We start from the raw sequence: 14,423 nt of genomic DNA, 5'->3' as shown, positions 1-14,423 counted from the left end.
CCCTAGCCTCCCGCCTGCGCCCCGCCCCCCAACCAGCTCGGGGCGGGGGGTTGCGGGTTCCGGCCCGGGGCCAGCCCGAGAGTGGCGCCCGCGGCGGCGGACTGCGGAGTTGTAAAGAACTCAGCGGCCGCAGTGGGCCGGGCGGGGCAGGGCGCGCTCAGCCGCGACCAAGGACACTGGAGTTTGCAAGTCCCCGCCCGCGCGGCGCCTCCCACCCTCCCGCCGCGGCCGGCCGGACTCCTTGAGCCGCCGAGGCGGTGCCGGGCGGCCGCCGCTGCGAGAGGCGTGTCTCCCTGCTTCCTCCCCCGCCTGCCTCCCTCTCCACCTCTCTCCCCTCCCTCCTCCTCTCCGCCCTCCCCGCCCCGCTCCTTTTTCTGCTCCCCAAGTGCGCCCGGCGCGCGAGAGGCGGGCGGGGCGGCGTGGAGCAGGCAACCCATCGCGCTCGCCCACCGCCCGCTCGGCGAAGCTCCCCGCTGCCGCTCTCGTCGCCGCCGCTGGCGCGTCGGAGGGAACCTAGCATGGCCGGGCCGGGCTCGCAGCGGCGCGCGTCCCCGGGGGCCTCGGCGCTCCTGACCGCCGCGCTTCTCTATGCCGCGCTGGGGGACGTGGTGCGCTCGGAGCAGCAGATCCCGCTCTCCGTGTAAGTGCCAGGTCCTGCGCCGCCCGGGGAGGGTACCCCGCCGCCCGCGACTCGCTGTGCCCAAGTTTGGGCTCCTGCAGGTGCGGCCGGCAGGACCTGCCGCGGGCGTCGGCCTCGCCTCTAGCACCTGCCGGCGGGGACCCGCGTGGGGCGGCGAGACTGGGGTGGGATCTCCTCGCCCCCTCCCCGGGCTGCGAGTGAGACCTGGAGAGGTTCACTGCCGGCGACAGCACCAACTTTGAAGCCTGTTTACCGCATGCAACTTCCATGGGCCGTTTATTTACCCCTTCTTTGCTATCTTGCCATCTCACTTCTTTTTGTAGAGGGGGGATGGGTGGATTTCTTTGGACTAATCTTTGCCAGCTGATGCTCAGTTTGGGTGGTCAAGTTCTCAGGCAATTATTCAAATAAAATTCAGTGCTCTTTCCGGAGAGCCAGGAACACTTCGCGCATTTTGAACTATGTGACCCCCTCGGGCCCCCTCCCGCGCTGCGCTCTGCAGTTTGGTGCTGACAGTTTCTACCAAGGCGCTTTTTCTGTCTTTTTTTTTTTTTTTTTTCCTCCAATGTTATACTGCCTGGCTCCTTCAGCCACAGCCCCGTGTGTGCGTATGTGTGCGTGTTGACTGTGACACGGTGTTACATTTGTTCATGTGCCCTTTCTCCCTGTAGGGTGAAGCTCTGGGCCTCTGCTTTTGGGGGAGAGATAAAATCTATTGCCGCTAAGTACTCCGGCTCCCAGCTTCTGCAGAAGGTAAGGTTTCTGTGGTGGCAGGAAGCGATGATTTTTCCAGCACAGAAAATGGAGGCAGATTTAGTTTTCCAAACAAACGTGAACCCCGAGCAGCATCAGTTATCAGAGGTGTCTCTGATCCTCCGTTTCTTGGCAATGTACTGTGCAGTGACTTCTCCCTACCAACCGGTTATTTTTAGATGACACTTGATTCTAAACACAAAGAAAAGCAGGATACTCACTGGCACTGTCCTGGCTGGGGCTCGGAAACTGAGTGTTTTTGCATGGCTCTCCTCTCAGTGTCGGTATTGCTGTTTCAGTGTGAGAGCAGATGCTCCTCTGGCCAAAAAAACGCTAACTTCATCCAAAGGGCAGAATCAGTGCCTGTTATGATGTCTTTCACCTTGCCTGCGTTGGAGGCTGGGGTTCAGTGTATCAGAGAAAGATGCTGCACTATTGTTTGTCATCCCCGCAGTTGTACGATCCCATTATTCCCCAATCATCTAGACTCAGGGCTGGGATGCATTACATCATTACAGATAAGGAGAATGAATGTGGTTTTCTTTCCACTCAGCTGCACTGCTGGGTAATAACCTATGAGAGTAGTCCACAAACTTAAGAAATTGGTCTGCATCCATATATTCTGGAGAGTAATGAGAATGCAGAATTGATTATTAGGCTTTTATCAGAAGCTGCATCAATTTTAATTCAAACAGGCAGCATTATGCTTAAAATTACATTGTGAGCTATATGGTCTTTCGCCCTCCCCTCCAAGAAAAAAGGGGAAAAAATGGGCTGGGGAGGAGAGATTAGAGGGATTAAAAGAATTTCAAGTTAACAAATCAACAGGATTAATCCAAGAATTCTCTCAAAGATAGAAAATAAAATTGGCCTTTAGGGGATAATTCTCTGATACAAAAAGCTTAAATTGTTAAGTTAACTTTTAAGTATTTTAAAATGTGCTTTTTGGGCCAATGTAACATATGTGTCATGCATGCTGCCTGGTAACCAAGTACGTATTTTATTTATGGCATTCTGCTTTAGAGAGTAGAGTTTTTGGGGACATTATATGAAACAGTTTGTCACATGAAATCCAAATATCGTAATGAAGTATCAGCCCACAATGGAACGACAGAGGTTAGCCTGGCTTAAAAATTGCCAATAGCCATATTCTCTGAAACCATGGAAAGACTGTTATAACAACTCTGTTATTTGGGGACGGAGTTCATTGAATTATAGAGAGTTGATAAAAACTTGAGGTTATGATGTGCCTTTATGGTCGGTGATAATTTACATACCTGTGACCTGCCTCTCAGTTTATAGGAGTTGCCTTTTTTGCTAGTGTTCTTTTAATCTGGACCAGTCTGTACTCAGCTTTGGCATTTTGCCTGCGTGTCAGATGTTTTATGTGAAGAGTTCTGGCCTATTGCATTGCCTGTGTATTTTGCTTATGCTTTTAAAGAAGAGAACATTTTGTATAACTTTAAAGAGATATTTTTCATCTGCACGTTGTAGTTTAGTTGTAACAACTCTGAAAGTAACCCTTCAGAGCCTGTGAACGTTTTTTTTTGGTGGGGGGGCTGTGCTTACATATCTCGTATCTCACGTTTTGTAGAAGCACGTGAAATATATTTTTTCTTCTCTCCGAAGTTAACACACAACACACACACACACACACACACACTGCACAAATTCCCATCAACCATATTATTGGCTACTCTATAATAGCAAATTGGAAAAAGTTAAAATGCTTCTCTTACCTTATCAGCATCCTTTCTGATACTGTATTTGCAAGCCTTGCTTTGCTTTTGTCATGTTTGCAGCTTGACAATTGGGTAATCATTTCCAGCTGTTTGTGGCTTTGTTGTCATTTCTTGCTGTTGCCTGGCATTTTGTAATCTGATGCATGGGGAAGGTGAGGTGTTGGTGGGCATTAGGTTCTGGGGTGGGCATTTGATCTTGCATTTGGATTGCAGTCATTGAGTCCTGCGATACCCACGGCTTTGGCTTGCTAGGCAAGGACTTCCATGAATGATGGGGCAGGGCATGTTAGACAACTTGGGGAGGTACCTTTTGACTGTCTTGGCCCATTGCCCCCAAATATGATTGTATTTTTATAATCAGCAAAGAAAATTGATTTCGAGAGCTCAGAGTATGAATGAGAAAGGATGTGAGGTGCTCAGAGTCAGGGGAGGCATAACATCATTTGGAAAAGCAAGGAGACAGTTGCCCTTCTCTTGCTTATTTTCAAGTTTCTGGCCATTTGCATGAGGAATTACTCCTCTGAGTCAAAACTCTATGCACCCTTCCATCACATCTCTGCATCCTTGACAATTAAGATACTCTCGAAATGAGTTAGAAAACTTGGTTGATAAATGCATTAACACTGCAGTAAGGGGACTCAAAGGTGTTGCGTAAGAGTGTAATCATACTTTTAAGGCATGGACATTTAAACTTGATTTTCAGTTAAGTAAGGTATATTGTATACCACTGTACAAGTTTATGTACTCTATGTAGTTTTTCTAATTGACACTTTATGTTGTGAATTGATGTGGAATGTTCATTTTTAGAATGGGAGCTTAGTAATTTTTGCACTAAGGCAAAAACTTTACAAAATAGTAATTGTGAATATAAGTTAAATAGTAATTGGCCACCAATTTTAAAGTGTTTGGAGACTGGGAAAACTGCCATTTTCGTAACAGGTTTTTATTAGGTAATATAATTCGAGGTAGCAGTATTATCACTGATTTCCTCAATGTAAATATAACTATTTAACAATGTACCTCACTGCCATGGCTTTAGAAAGGAGATTTCATCAGTTGTTTCTTTGTTTAATACCATGGCTTTCATTACTTTAGCTTATGATAATATATTTGGTATCCACTGCCAGACTTTTCCTATTTTTTCTATTTTTTTCTTTGCTGAGCACAGGAATAGCAATCTGTTTGTTCCCTATAAAGAGGATATTTTTGATTGTATAAAATGCTGTAGTCCACATTTTAGCAAAGTTTTGTGTTTCCAGTACAGAATGGAAGAACGTAGGACTTGTATATTGGAGTTGGAGTCGATCTTGAGAGGCTTTAGTTGTTATAGGACAGTGGGCCCCTGAAAGCAAAGCACTGGAGTGTGGCTGTGTGCCTGTGTCCTGCCTTCTTAGCTGGCAGATACTGCAGGGGTTTCCATTCACTTCAACTTTTAATTAACTTTCCTATTTGACATATTCATGCCAGTATTCAGCTGCCTCTATCTTGCTTCATTTTCCCCAAAGAATGTGCTTTGTGTGGCTTCTTTTGGGGAGGCATAGTTTCATTACCTCTCTATTTTGGGATTCAGTGAGAAGCATTCTAGTAGGTGCAGTAACCTAGGCTGTGAAACTCATGGGCTCCACACCCCTAACATTCACAATAAAAGGTATTAAACTGGCATGATTCTCATTTCATCCTTCTTAGGGAGAATTTGGTAGGAGCTGGGTTTGTCATTCTGTTTAGTTCTGCATTCAGGGAATGCATGTTCATGGGAATGAAGAGTTCCAATTATATTTTCCAGAATCGTGATGATAAATACACAGCGGAAATACAGGTACTGTGTGTCTCTGCCATTAATGCTAGAAAAGAATTGACATTTACTTTGGATGCCTCATGCAGCACTTATCAAACGTGCTCTCCTTGGAATGCATAACCAGGTTTTTGCGTTATCACCTATTTATTGAGAGAGCGTCTTTAATACATGAATGTGATGTCTCTTTCCACAGGACAGAGTCAGCAAAGTAAAAGGTTGGTTCTTTTAAGCCATTTTGAAAATTATGACTTTTTATCAATGTGGAAATTGATGGTCTTTTAAATAATTAAATAGGAGTATTCATTTATCAGGAATTGGGTAGCAGTGCTGTGCTGCCTGTAGGAAGCCTGACACTCTATGGATTGCTTTTATTGGGGAGGCGCTACTAAGCTGAACATTTTTGTTGAATAAACACGGTTATTTGTCATCCCACGAGATTAGTGCATTCAACCTGTGCTGCCAGTGTTTTAATTCACGGCACCACTTCAATTACTGTACTTTTCCCTGGCAGATTATTTTTCAAAGTCTTGAATTCTTGGCAATGACAGTTTTCAATCTTTCAGAGCAGTTTATTGGTCTCATTAGCCCAGTCACCAGGACATCCGCAGAGCAGGATAAACCAGTTAGAATTCATTTCGCGCATCTTACCCACACATATATATCTTATTGCATTTGTACACTCATGCTTGGTCACTTGAGGACCAGATAAAGTTTTTTTTGTATGGCTTTGCTAAGTTTTTGTCTGAGCCTCTTTTGTTCATTTTTTTCTTTCCTTCTTTTTCTCAAAGTTTCTTTTCTGACAGAAATATTTCTGCTTTGCTTTTTCTCTCATTAGGAACTGCTGCAGCCTAAGTTGTTCCGGTTTACGAATGCTAGTCAAAATTAAGGGAGATGAAAACATAGGCATGGTTTTCTTGTTGGAGGCAGATTTCAGACTTTTAATTCCAATGTGGTTATTAATTTTGATCAATTACTCAGGTGATCTCAGGCGGGTTTTATTTTATTTTATCTTATTTATTCTAATACCAGTGTGCATTTAGGCAAACACATGAGTACCAAACCACCTAATAATTATAAAGTCTGTCAGGCAAGGGCAAGCACAAATAACGTTTCTAGTTGTGATGAAGACATAGCAGTGTATCATGATGAACAAAAGTGAAAGAAATGTGAAACCATTACCCCAAGTACCTGTGGCCCTGCAAGATGTCCCGTTGTCCTGTAGTTTGGATCACATATTTGTGGAAGTCAGGTTTGGGGTTTTAGGCTTTTCAGTCTTTGATCAATCCTCGCCTAGGTGTTTAGTGATCCCACGTACGTGGAGCAATAAATGACTTGGTATATTGGGCTTATCGAAAGAGGCGTACATTCTCACAAGGATCCTTTGTTTCCGGTCTGTCATTAATCCAGATCTATCATTACAGATTACCAACAAATAGGCTTTTTCTTTATCCAAATACACATCCTCTGTCGGAAGTGAGTGGCATTTATATTTGGCCCCCCCCCGTCTTTTGCAGTCACAGTGCTTGTTGAGACCCACAGCGTCTTCTAGACAGAGACTTTTTGCAGATTGCGTGTTCCCTGGGACACTCATATTGGACTTAGAGGTTTGCTGTGGCTGAGACTGAGAAAAAAGGAAATAGATGTTATAAATGCCAGCCTATGAATTAGTATATGAGATTCTCCCTCCCCCGACCCTGACTCCTCTTTTAATGTAATTTTTATACAAGAGACATAATGGCCTATGCTTCATCTTCAGTGGCTGCAGTGATGCTTTTGTGTGTCATGGAACAAGAGGAAAAGTTCCTCATGTCAGGCTCCTGGCAACATCGATAGAATCTTCATCAGCCCTCTTTGGTCCATTAAACAAAAGTGAGCTTCTCCTTCATGAGAAGAAAATGATGCAGAGGAAGAGGAAGATGCTTGATTTCCCTGAGTATTTACTGACCAGCAAACTGAGGTGATCGTTCCTGAAGTGCAAAGTCAGCCTCAGAGACCCCTCTCTGACACAGTCTAGCCTGGACCATAACTCACCCTCAGCAGATGAGGCATCTGTACAGCTGATGTGTTTTAGGGGATTTCTCTTTGCATAGCCAGCATGTCTGCTTTTCAGAAGAAAGTTATTTTACAGGCACAACATTGAAAAGGGTCCAGGAGGTCTTCAATAAATGGTAAACATTTTAATTTCCATTTGCTTTGAACAACACTCATTGTGTCCTCATTCCAAGGCTGTTTAAATAAGGCATTACATTTATAAGGTGTATTACGGTTATATGTTGCAGAGCTTCCCGGTTACCCCAAATCAAGATTATGGAAATAAACAACTCAATAGTCAAGCTATTAATGGGCATTTCAAGGCCATATTGGGAAGGAGAGCATTATCTCTTGACAAGAAATAGATGGCTCTTTCGTCACTTTATGCACTGCTAAGTATTTATCTTGGCACCCGATATTGGAAAACAGTACTCTCCCAAGGTTAAAAGAGCTGTTATCCATGTAAACGATCTGGACAGACAAGTTGGGCAGAGCTGCAAATGGCTGTGGGCTCACAGACCAGACCTCTGGTTATCCATTTTGGGTGAAGCAACTGCCAGTCGGTATTTTGGGCTTGCACATGTCATTACCATTATACTTATTAAGTTTGTGCGTGTGTGCGTATGCCAGTAGAAGTGAATGCTGCTCATCACAGAATGCATCAGGTGCTGCCTGCTAATGGGGAAGATTTTTCTTGTCCTCTTGTGCTGCTAGCGAGAGTGGCTTAAGGGAGTGAACCAGAGTGCTGGGACAGAACCGAATGACCCAGTCCACTAAGCTCGGTTTGTCCAGCTTCTGAGATTTTATAGGCAGCTGCAGCGGAGGGTCTGCTGAGACCAGGAGCAGCTACATAATTTGTGGGGCCCAGTGCGAAAACAAAACAGGGACCCTTTGTTAAAAAATTATGAAGAATTTTAAGATGATGATAGCAGAGCACGGGGCCCATTGGGCCTGGGTGAAGTCCCCTGAAGGATGGGCCGTGCACATTTGGCTGTCGCTTTTCCCTGCTGGGTAGCTCATCCTCTCATTTTATTTTTATTTTTTTAACATCTTTATTGGAGTATAATTGCTTTCTCTCATTTTATTTCAATGTTCTGGCCACAGTCAGTTGGGGAGGCATCCTTTGCCCATCTTTTTTCATCATCATAATAGCGGCAGAGCTTGGAACATTTTTGGAGACACATCTTGGGAGATGCAGTGTTGTTAAAGCAAAGAAAAAGGTCACTGGCCTAGGAGCCTAGGAGCCCTGGTGTTTGTCTTCTTATCTTTTCTGTAGGCATTTCCCGAGTGGCCTTGGTCAAATGGTCTAATCTAATAGTAAAAACATGTAGCATTCACTCTGGTGTACCCGTGTTCCAGGTACCATGATAAGTACTTTACATATGTCATCCCACTGAATTCTCTCTACTACCTGATGAGTCAGGAACTACCATTCACCTCATTTTTCAGATTTAGAAGTTGAGGATTACAGAAGTTAAGCAGCCTCCCCCAGGTGACCGACCTGGGCTTCTGGAGTCTGCTTGCCTGGTCCCTCATCTTTGTGTGACCTTTTTCCACCTCAGTTCTAGTTTGAAAACAATGTGAATAATACCTGTGTTTCCCTACCTCACGGGTGTTTGGGAGGATTAAATGAGATAACATCTGGGGAATTACTTCGGAAACAATCAAAGCCTGAGAAAACAGCTGAGAGGACAGGGTTTGGAGTCAGATGGACTTGGCATTGAGTCCCAGATCTGCGGTGTGACACTTCTGAACCTGCACCCTCCAGTGTGAGAGGAGACCAGTGCCTTCTACCTTACAGGCTGTGGTGAAAGTTAAATGAAATAAAATACGCAAAGCACTTAGCATAGTACCTGGCATGTAGAAGCTTCCTGCCATCGAGCTGTGGAGGTCATTACTGGTGGTGTGAGACAAAGACAAGCTCTTAAGATAACCTTTATTGAGCATCTGTGGGGCTGGCTGCATAGACATGAATGAGCGAGTGTGTGAACAGGGGAGTGGGCCTGAGTGCTGGCAGGTAGGAAGGTGGTCCCACCTGGCACCTGACAGGGAGGAGCCTGGGGAATCAGGTACTTCGGAGCAGGAGGAGGCTGCAGGGGACCCAGCCTCTGCCTAGACCTTCACTCTTCTCCTAGAGGTCAGCTCCCTTCCCGCGAGAGTCAGGGCGATGCCCACATGAGGAATCGGGGTTGAAGGGCCTCCTCAGGGTCTTCCTGTTAGCCCCTCCTTGGCTCACCCTGCTGTGCAGGTGGTGGGTCAGCTGTGGAAGGGCCGAGGGTCCCCAATGCTCGGAGTGAGGCCTGAAGCCGCAGGAGAGACAGCGGGCCCAGTGATTCCCCCACTGTGGGAGTGCGTCCAGAAGCCAGCTGTGGACACCTGGTGCTCTCCAGGCATTTCCTCCATGAGAATTCTTCTCGCTAGGTTTGGAGGACTCTAGACTTCTAATAGCTTCCTGGGGGAGTGGTGCTGGAGACCAGATGGGATGAGGCACCTCACTGGCAGGGTGTCCTTTCCCCCAGTCAGGTGGCAGGGAGGTGCAGCAGCGCATGGGGACCGCCATCGGCCATCAAGTCATGGGAGGCACTGGAGGGCATCCTGGGTTCCTTGGCCCTTCCTACTGGCCCCGCCCACCTCCTCTTCAGAGCTTCCTTGACACAGCCTGTTGTGTTTTGGCCTTTGAGCATCTGCAGTCCTCTGTGACCTCCTTAAAGATGTTGAATGAGTGACACGTGCCGCCCCTCTTTGTGTAAACATTGGTACTGACTCTGGGGGAGATGATGCTATTGTAGTTGCATAACTTTTAACCATTGTTTATGCATAAACCATATAGTCAGCAGTGAAAGTCACTGAGACATCAGTTATGAACGTCCATTTGCAAAAGCTTTGGTTGCTCCACTTGGGCCAAATAGTTCAGAAAGTCACCCAAGAACCATTTGTACCTGGGACTGTTACAGAACTACAGGGTCTGCACTGGTGGCTTCTCAAAATCCACCAAGATCATAACCAGCTCAGGTGAACACTGTTCATTGGGACTGGACAGGGAGGCAGTGGACTTTTGGGGGCAGTGTTTAATGAGCCAAGCATTCTTCATATTAAAGTAGATAATGCAAGGCATCTGCTGTGGTCCTTAGTTGCACTGGGAGATGGCCCAGGTTATCTACCTCCTACAGGCGGGGCTTGCAGCTCAGGGAGGTGGTGCGCTTGCCATGTGGTAGGGCTGGACTCAGACTGGAGTGTTTTGACCCCCAAGCCTTTGACTTTTCTCTGCAGCGTGAGTCACCTGTGTGAGCTGCTCCCACCTGAGCACCAGCTTCAGTCAGGACCTCAGCAGGATGAGAAGGGTCGGGTGGGTGGGGTGCTAGCGCCCTCTCTGGTTTCTTTCCCCCAGGTGTGCTGTCCTCAGGTGGGGTTTCAAGAGGTGTTCTTTTGGCAGTGAAGGCTCTGTGGGTGTTGGGCCCCCATGAGGCGGGGAAGGACTTCCCCGCGCTCCAAGGGGGCTTGGAGCCATGATGGGACAGGAATGGTTCCTAAGGGAGAGTGGGCAGGTTGACTGGAGGAGCCCTGGCTGGCAGTGGAGAGGTGTGGGTGTCAGGTGCCTTATACCTCTGCTCAGCCTGGAAGGCAGGGCTGCCAAGGAAGAGAACAACCTTGCGAAACCCCCGAGCAGGATTCAATCTCGTCTTAGACAAGAGGACTCAGCTGATCTGCGAAAAGCAGGGAGCATTTCCCCTCACATTTTCCTCCGAAAGTCAAACCTGCTCTTCATCTGTTTGCTCAGGTCCCTAAGTTTGGCTCGTGAGGGTGTGCCTTTTACACTTGATGGTTTGATGCATTTTCTTGAGACTTTAGTGTTTTGCATTAAAATGGAATCAAAGGTATAATTGGCCCTTGGAATACCCCCAAGTCTAGACCCTCCCATGCTATAAACTTGACCCTGCATTTCCTCCTCCATAACTCTTGGCTCCCAGGAAAGAGCCTGTCTGTTTTAGAAGGATCTAGATTTCTATTACAGTGAGCCATGCACAGCTGAAAAGAGATTTTTTAAAAGAGCATGGGCTTTGGAGTTGAATTCTGCTCTGCAAGTCACTAATTTTACCTACCTGGGCTGTGGTTTACTCATTCTATTAGTACAGAATAGAACTAATAATAAAAGCTCCTGTGTCATAGGGCTTTGGAGAGGGCTAAATGAGAGAACACAGATGAGGTAGTTCAGAACAATACGTGGCACACGGGAAGCCTTAGTTCTCTGGCTACTCTCTTGTTTATAGTGTCTGCTTCATTATTAATGAAGAGCAAGAGAAACTCCTGGAATTTTAGTCGCTTTGATCCCACAATGAGTTCATAAGATTAAGGCAGTATATGTCACACACATTTAATGTGACGGGACACAGTGGCAAACAGAAGCATTTATTATGTCCCCACGAAGGTTTTTTTTTTTTTTTTTTTTTTTGCTTTCTTTCACTAATTCTTCCCATCCTGTCCCTTGTACAGTACAGGTGGGGCAGTTGTGGGATTCACTTTTGTTCTTGCTATCATGCTGTACTGTAATTTGCCAAGCAAGGTGAGAGAAACACCAGGCAGGCGTTTGGCTCTTTGTACCTGCACCATCCTAAATGCCTTTTCCATTGTGCCTTGTTGAGGCAGAGGCGGAAAAATAGTATAAAAAGAACAATAGGTGGGGGAAGCAGTAAATCCACTGGAGGCAGGTAGTCTTTGGCCACGAATCATAACATATGGCTTTCCTCCTAGCCTCCTACCAGTTTCCATTATCAGTGAAAGTTCTATTAACACAATATATGCTGCATCATGTACAAACAGCTCAACGAGCATAGCTTTTTGCCCCACTGACGTAAATGGTGATCATTTGGCTTCTGGGATGGTAAAGCTCAAGTTTGAATGTTCTTTCTTCTCGGTTTTGGCCTGGGCCCCTGTCAGAAAGCTATGCTTTTGAGGGCACACCTTGAGGGAATCACTGTCAGGCAACCAGTAAAAGGTGTGTGTGGGGGTGTGTGTGTGTGTGGGGTGTGTGTGTGTGTGTGTATTTTGATATACACAGGCTGTTTCCCTTTGTTAAAAACGAGTAACTACTTTAAAATCCCAGGGTCTGTAGCCAAGTTCCAGTATTTCAGAACATCAGGAGTCATCTGGTCACCCTGAAGTAAGATGTAATCCTCCCAGGAAAGGGCTCACAGCTCACTAATCTTATTATTATTTTTTAATTTATTTTTGGCTGCAAAGGGTCTTCATTGCTGTGTGCGGGCTTTCTCTAGTTGTGGCGAGCGGAGGCTGCTCTTCGTTGCGATGTGCAGGCTTCTCATTGCGGTGGCTTCTCTTGTTGCAGAGTGCGGGCTCTAGGCATGTGGGCTTCAGCAGTTGTGGCTCGTGGGCTCAGTAGTTGTGGCTCATGGGCTCTAGAGCGCAAGCTCAGTAGTTGTGGTGCACGGGCTTAGTTGCTCCGCGGCACGTGGGATCTTCCCAGACCAGGGCTCGAACCTGTGTCCCCTGCATTGGCAGGTGGATTCTTAACCACTGCGCCACCAGGGAAATCCGACAGCTCACTAATCTTTTGAAAAAAGCCAACAATACACATTTCCCAGAACAGGAGTTTCAGAATTTTGGAACTATAGCTAGATTTCCTGCTTAAACAGCAAGATTTTCAGTTTTTTTCCTGAAACAAATGCACAGGTTCCCAATGAGTGATATGAAAAATATATAAACTGAGAAAGAAATTAGAGGATTATTGGTTTTTAAAATTTTACTTTAAAGGGAGGCAGTTGGTCTTGGGAAGGTAGAACTGTGTAGAGGTAAGAGTCTGGATCTGAGACAGGCCTCTCCAGGGTAGAATCCAGTGCTACTGCTGACTGGTCTCATGACCCTGACAAGTCAGTTGCTGAACCTCAGTGTTCTTATCTGTCAAGTGGGCACAATGGTACTAACTTCTAGAGTGGAGTTAAGAGATGCAAATGAGAAGATGCACACAGAATGCTTGGTAATAAGTGGCTAAGAGGAAGTGTTTAGAAAAGGTGGGCTGCTTCCGCTTTTGTGGTTGTTATTATTATTATTATTCCCCAGGAGCTCTCCCACATATCAGGGCAGGGCAGGTTGGCTGCTGAAGACAGTAGTTTGTGCACGGTGGGGAGAGAATATCAGGCCACCCGGAGGTCTTATTTACCGCCTTCCACTAGAGCTTCCCACCACTGAGCCCCACAAGGTCTTCTTAGGAAGTAATCATAATAATGATGCAGGTACTTTATTTGCATGTTGTGCCATGTGCTTTATTTGCATTGTTTCATTTAATTTCTCACAAACAATCCTGAGTTTGGTTCTGTCATCATCTCTATTTTAGAGATGCAAAAACAAAGACAGAGAATATACCTTGGCCCAAGGCTACCCAGCTCCAGGTGACAAAGGCAGGCTTGGAACCTGGGTCTTGTGAATCCTGTTCAGCTGCCTGGGCTGGGGTGGGGTCTGAGGAGGGACATTTGGGTATTCCCAGGACCAGCATGTTCCCCATGCTTTGATCTTAGCCTGCTGTTGGCTTATCAGGTTGGTTGGTGGAAACTTCTCTGCCCTTAATCCTTTCCCCAACGGAATTCTTAGCTTTTGGTGCATTGTCATTTGCTTTCATAATACAGAATTAAAAAGGAGCAAGAGGGGAATGAGGGGGGGCGGGCCCTGTATGCCCTCTAGGTTTCTATAGTTGTCCCTTTTATTATAATAAAACGATGCTGCTTGTTTTTTGATTTCCTTTGAGGGTCAGCCAGGCCTCCCCTCATTAGGTCTGACTCTTAAGAAGCCTTTCTGAGAATCTCATTGAATTTGGCTAAATTTCCCTTTGTGTATTTCCCATCATGGTAATGGTTGATTGTGTGAAAGAGCCAGCTTGGGCTCTGGGACCCTGGTACAAGACAGATCTGACTTTGAGGTCCAGCTTGGCTCTAGTTAGTTTCACTTCCGGGCCTCAGGTTCCTTATCTGTAAAATGGGGTCATGGTGAGGATTAGCTTTGTCAATATGTGGTAACAGTCTCAGCACAGAACTGGATGTCTGGAAAGTGCCCAGTAAATTTTAGCTCCTCGTTTTTTATTATCCCCACTCTTTGTCTGTCTTTCCTGGATATTTGTTGGTGCTTCCTTTTCTTTTCTTTCTCTCAGGGCAGCCACAGTTTGTTTTTCTGCATGATTGACAGTTAGCTTGAAGGCTATAGCCCTTGGACCCACAGGGTCAGTTTTATTTTGCATGGTATGAGTCTGGCAGATCTGTCCATGCCCAGGCCATTCTGGGGAAGTGTGATATCCTGAGGACCCTTATCTCTTTCAGTGGGGGTGGTGGGGGTGGAGAAGGAGGTAGGTGAGCCAGAGCTGAAATTCCCCGAGGGCAGGCTTGTTCTGTTTGATGGGAGAGGGTCCTTCTTTGGCACTTAGCACAGAGCTACCTTTGGGTGGGCTTCAAGGGCTGTTTGT

The 14,423-nt window shown here is 46.2% G+C and overlaps 1 protein-coding gene across 1 annotated transcript in view; it reads left to right on the top strand.

The window, feature by feature from the left end:
- Window positions 1-266: 266 nt before the first annotated feature.
- CACNA2D3 (calcium voltage-gated channel auxiliary subunit alpha2delta 3) overlaps window positions 267-14,423 on the top strand; it is a 798,772-nt gene continuing 784,615 nt past the window's right edge. Inside the window, exons 1-2 of the mRNA XM_055079897.1 lie at window positions 267-640; window positions 1,312-1,393. Coding sequence (XP_054935872.1) covers window positions 519-640; window positions 1,312-1,393 — 204 coding nt within the window. The 5' untranslated portion in view covers window positions 267-518. The remainder of the gene's footprint in view (window positions 641-1,311; window positions 1,394-14,423) is intronic.

This window comes from Physeter macrocephalus, chromosome 18 (assembly GCF_002837175.3).
Source record: "Physeter macrocephalus isolate SW-GA chromosome 18, ASM283717v5, whole genome shotgun sequence".
NCBI classification, from domain to species: domain Eukaryota; kingdom Metazoa; phylum Chordata; class Mammalia; order Artiodactyla; family Physeteridae; genus Physeter; species Physeter macrocephalus.
The sequence above is the reverse complement of the archived record's forward strand: the minus strand, read 5'-3'. Positions and strand labels throughout refer to the sequence as shown.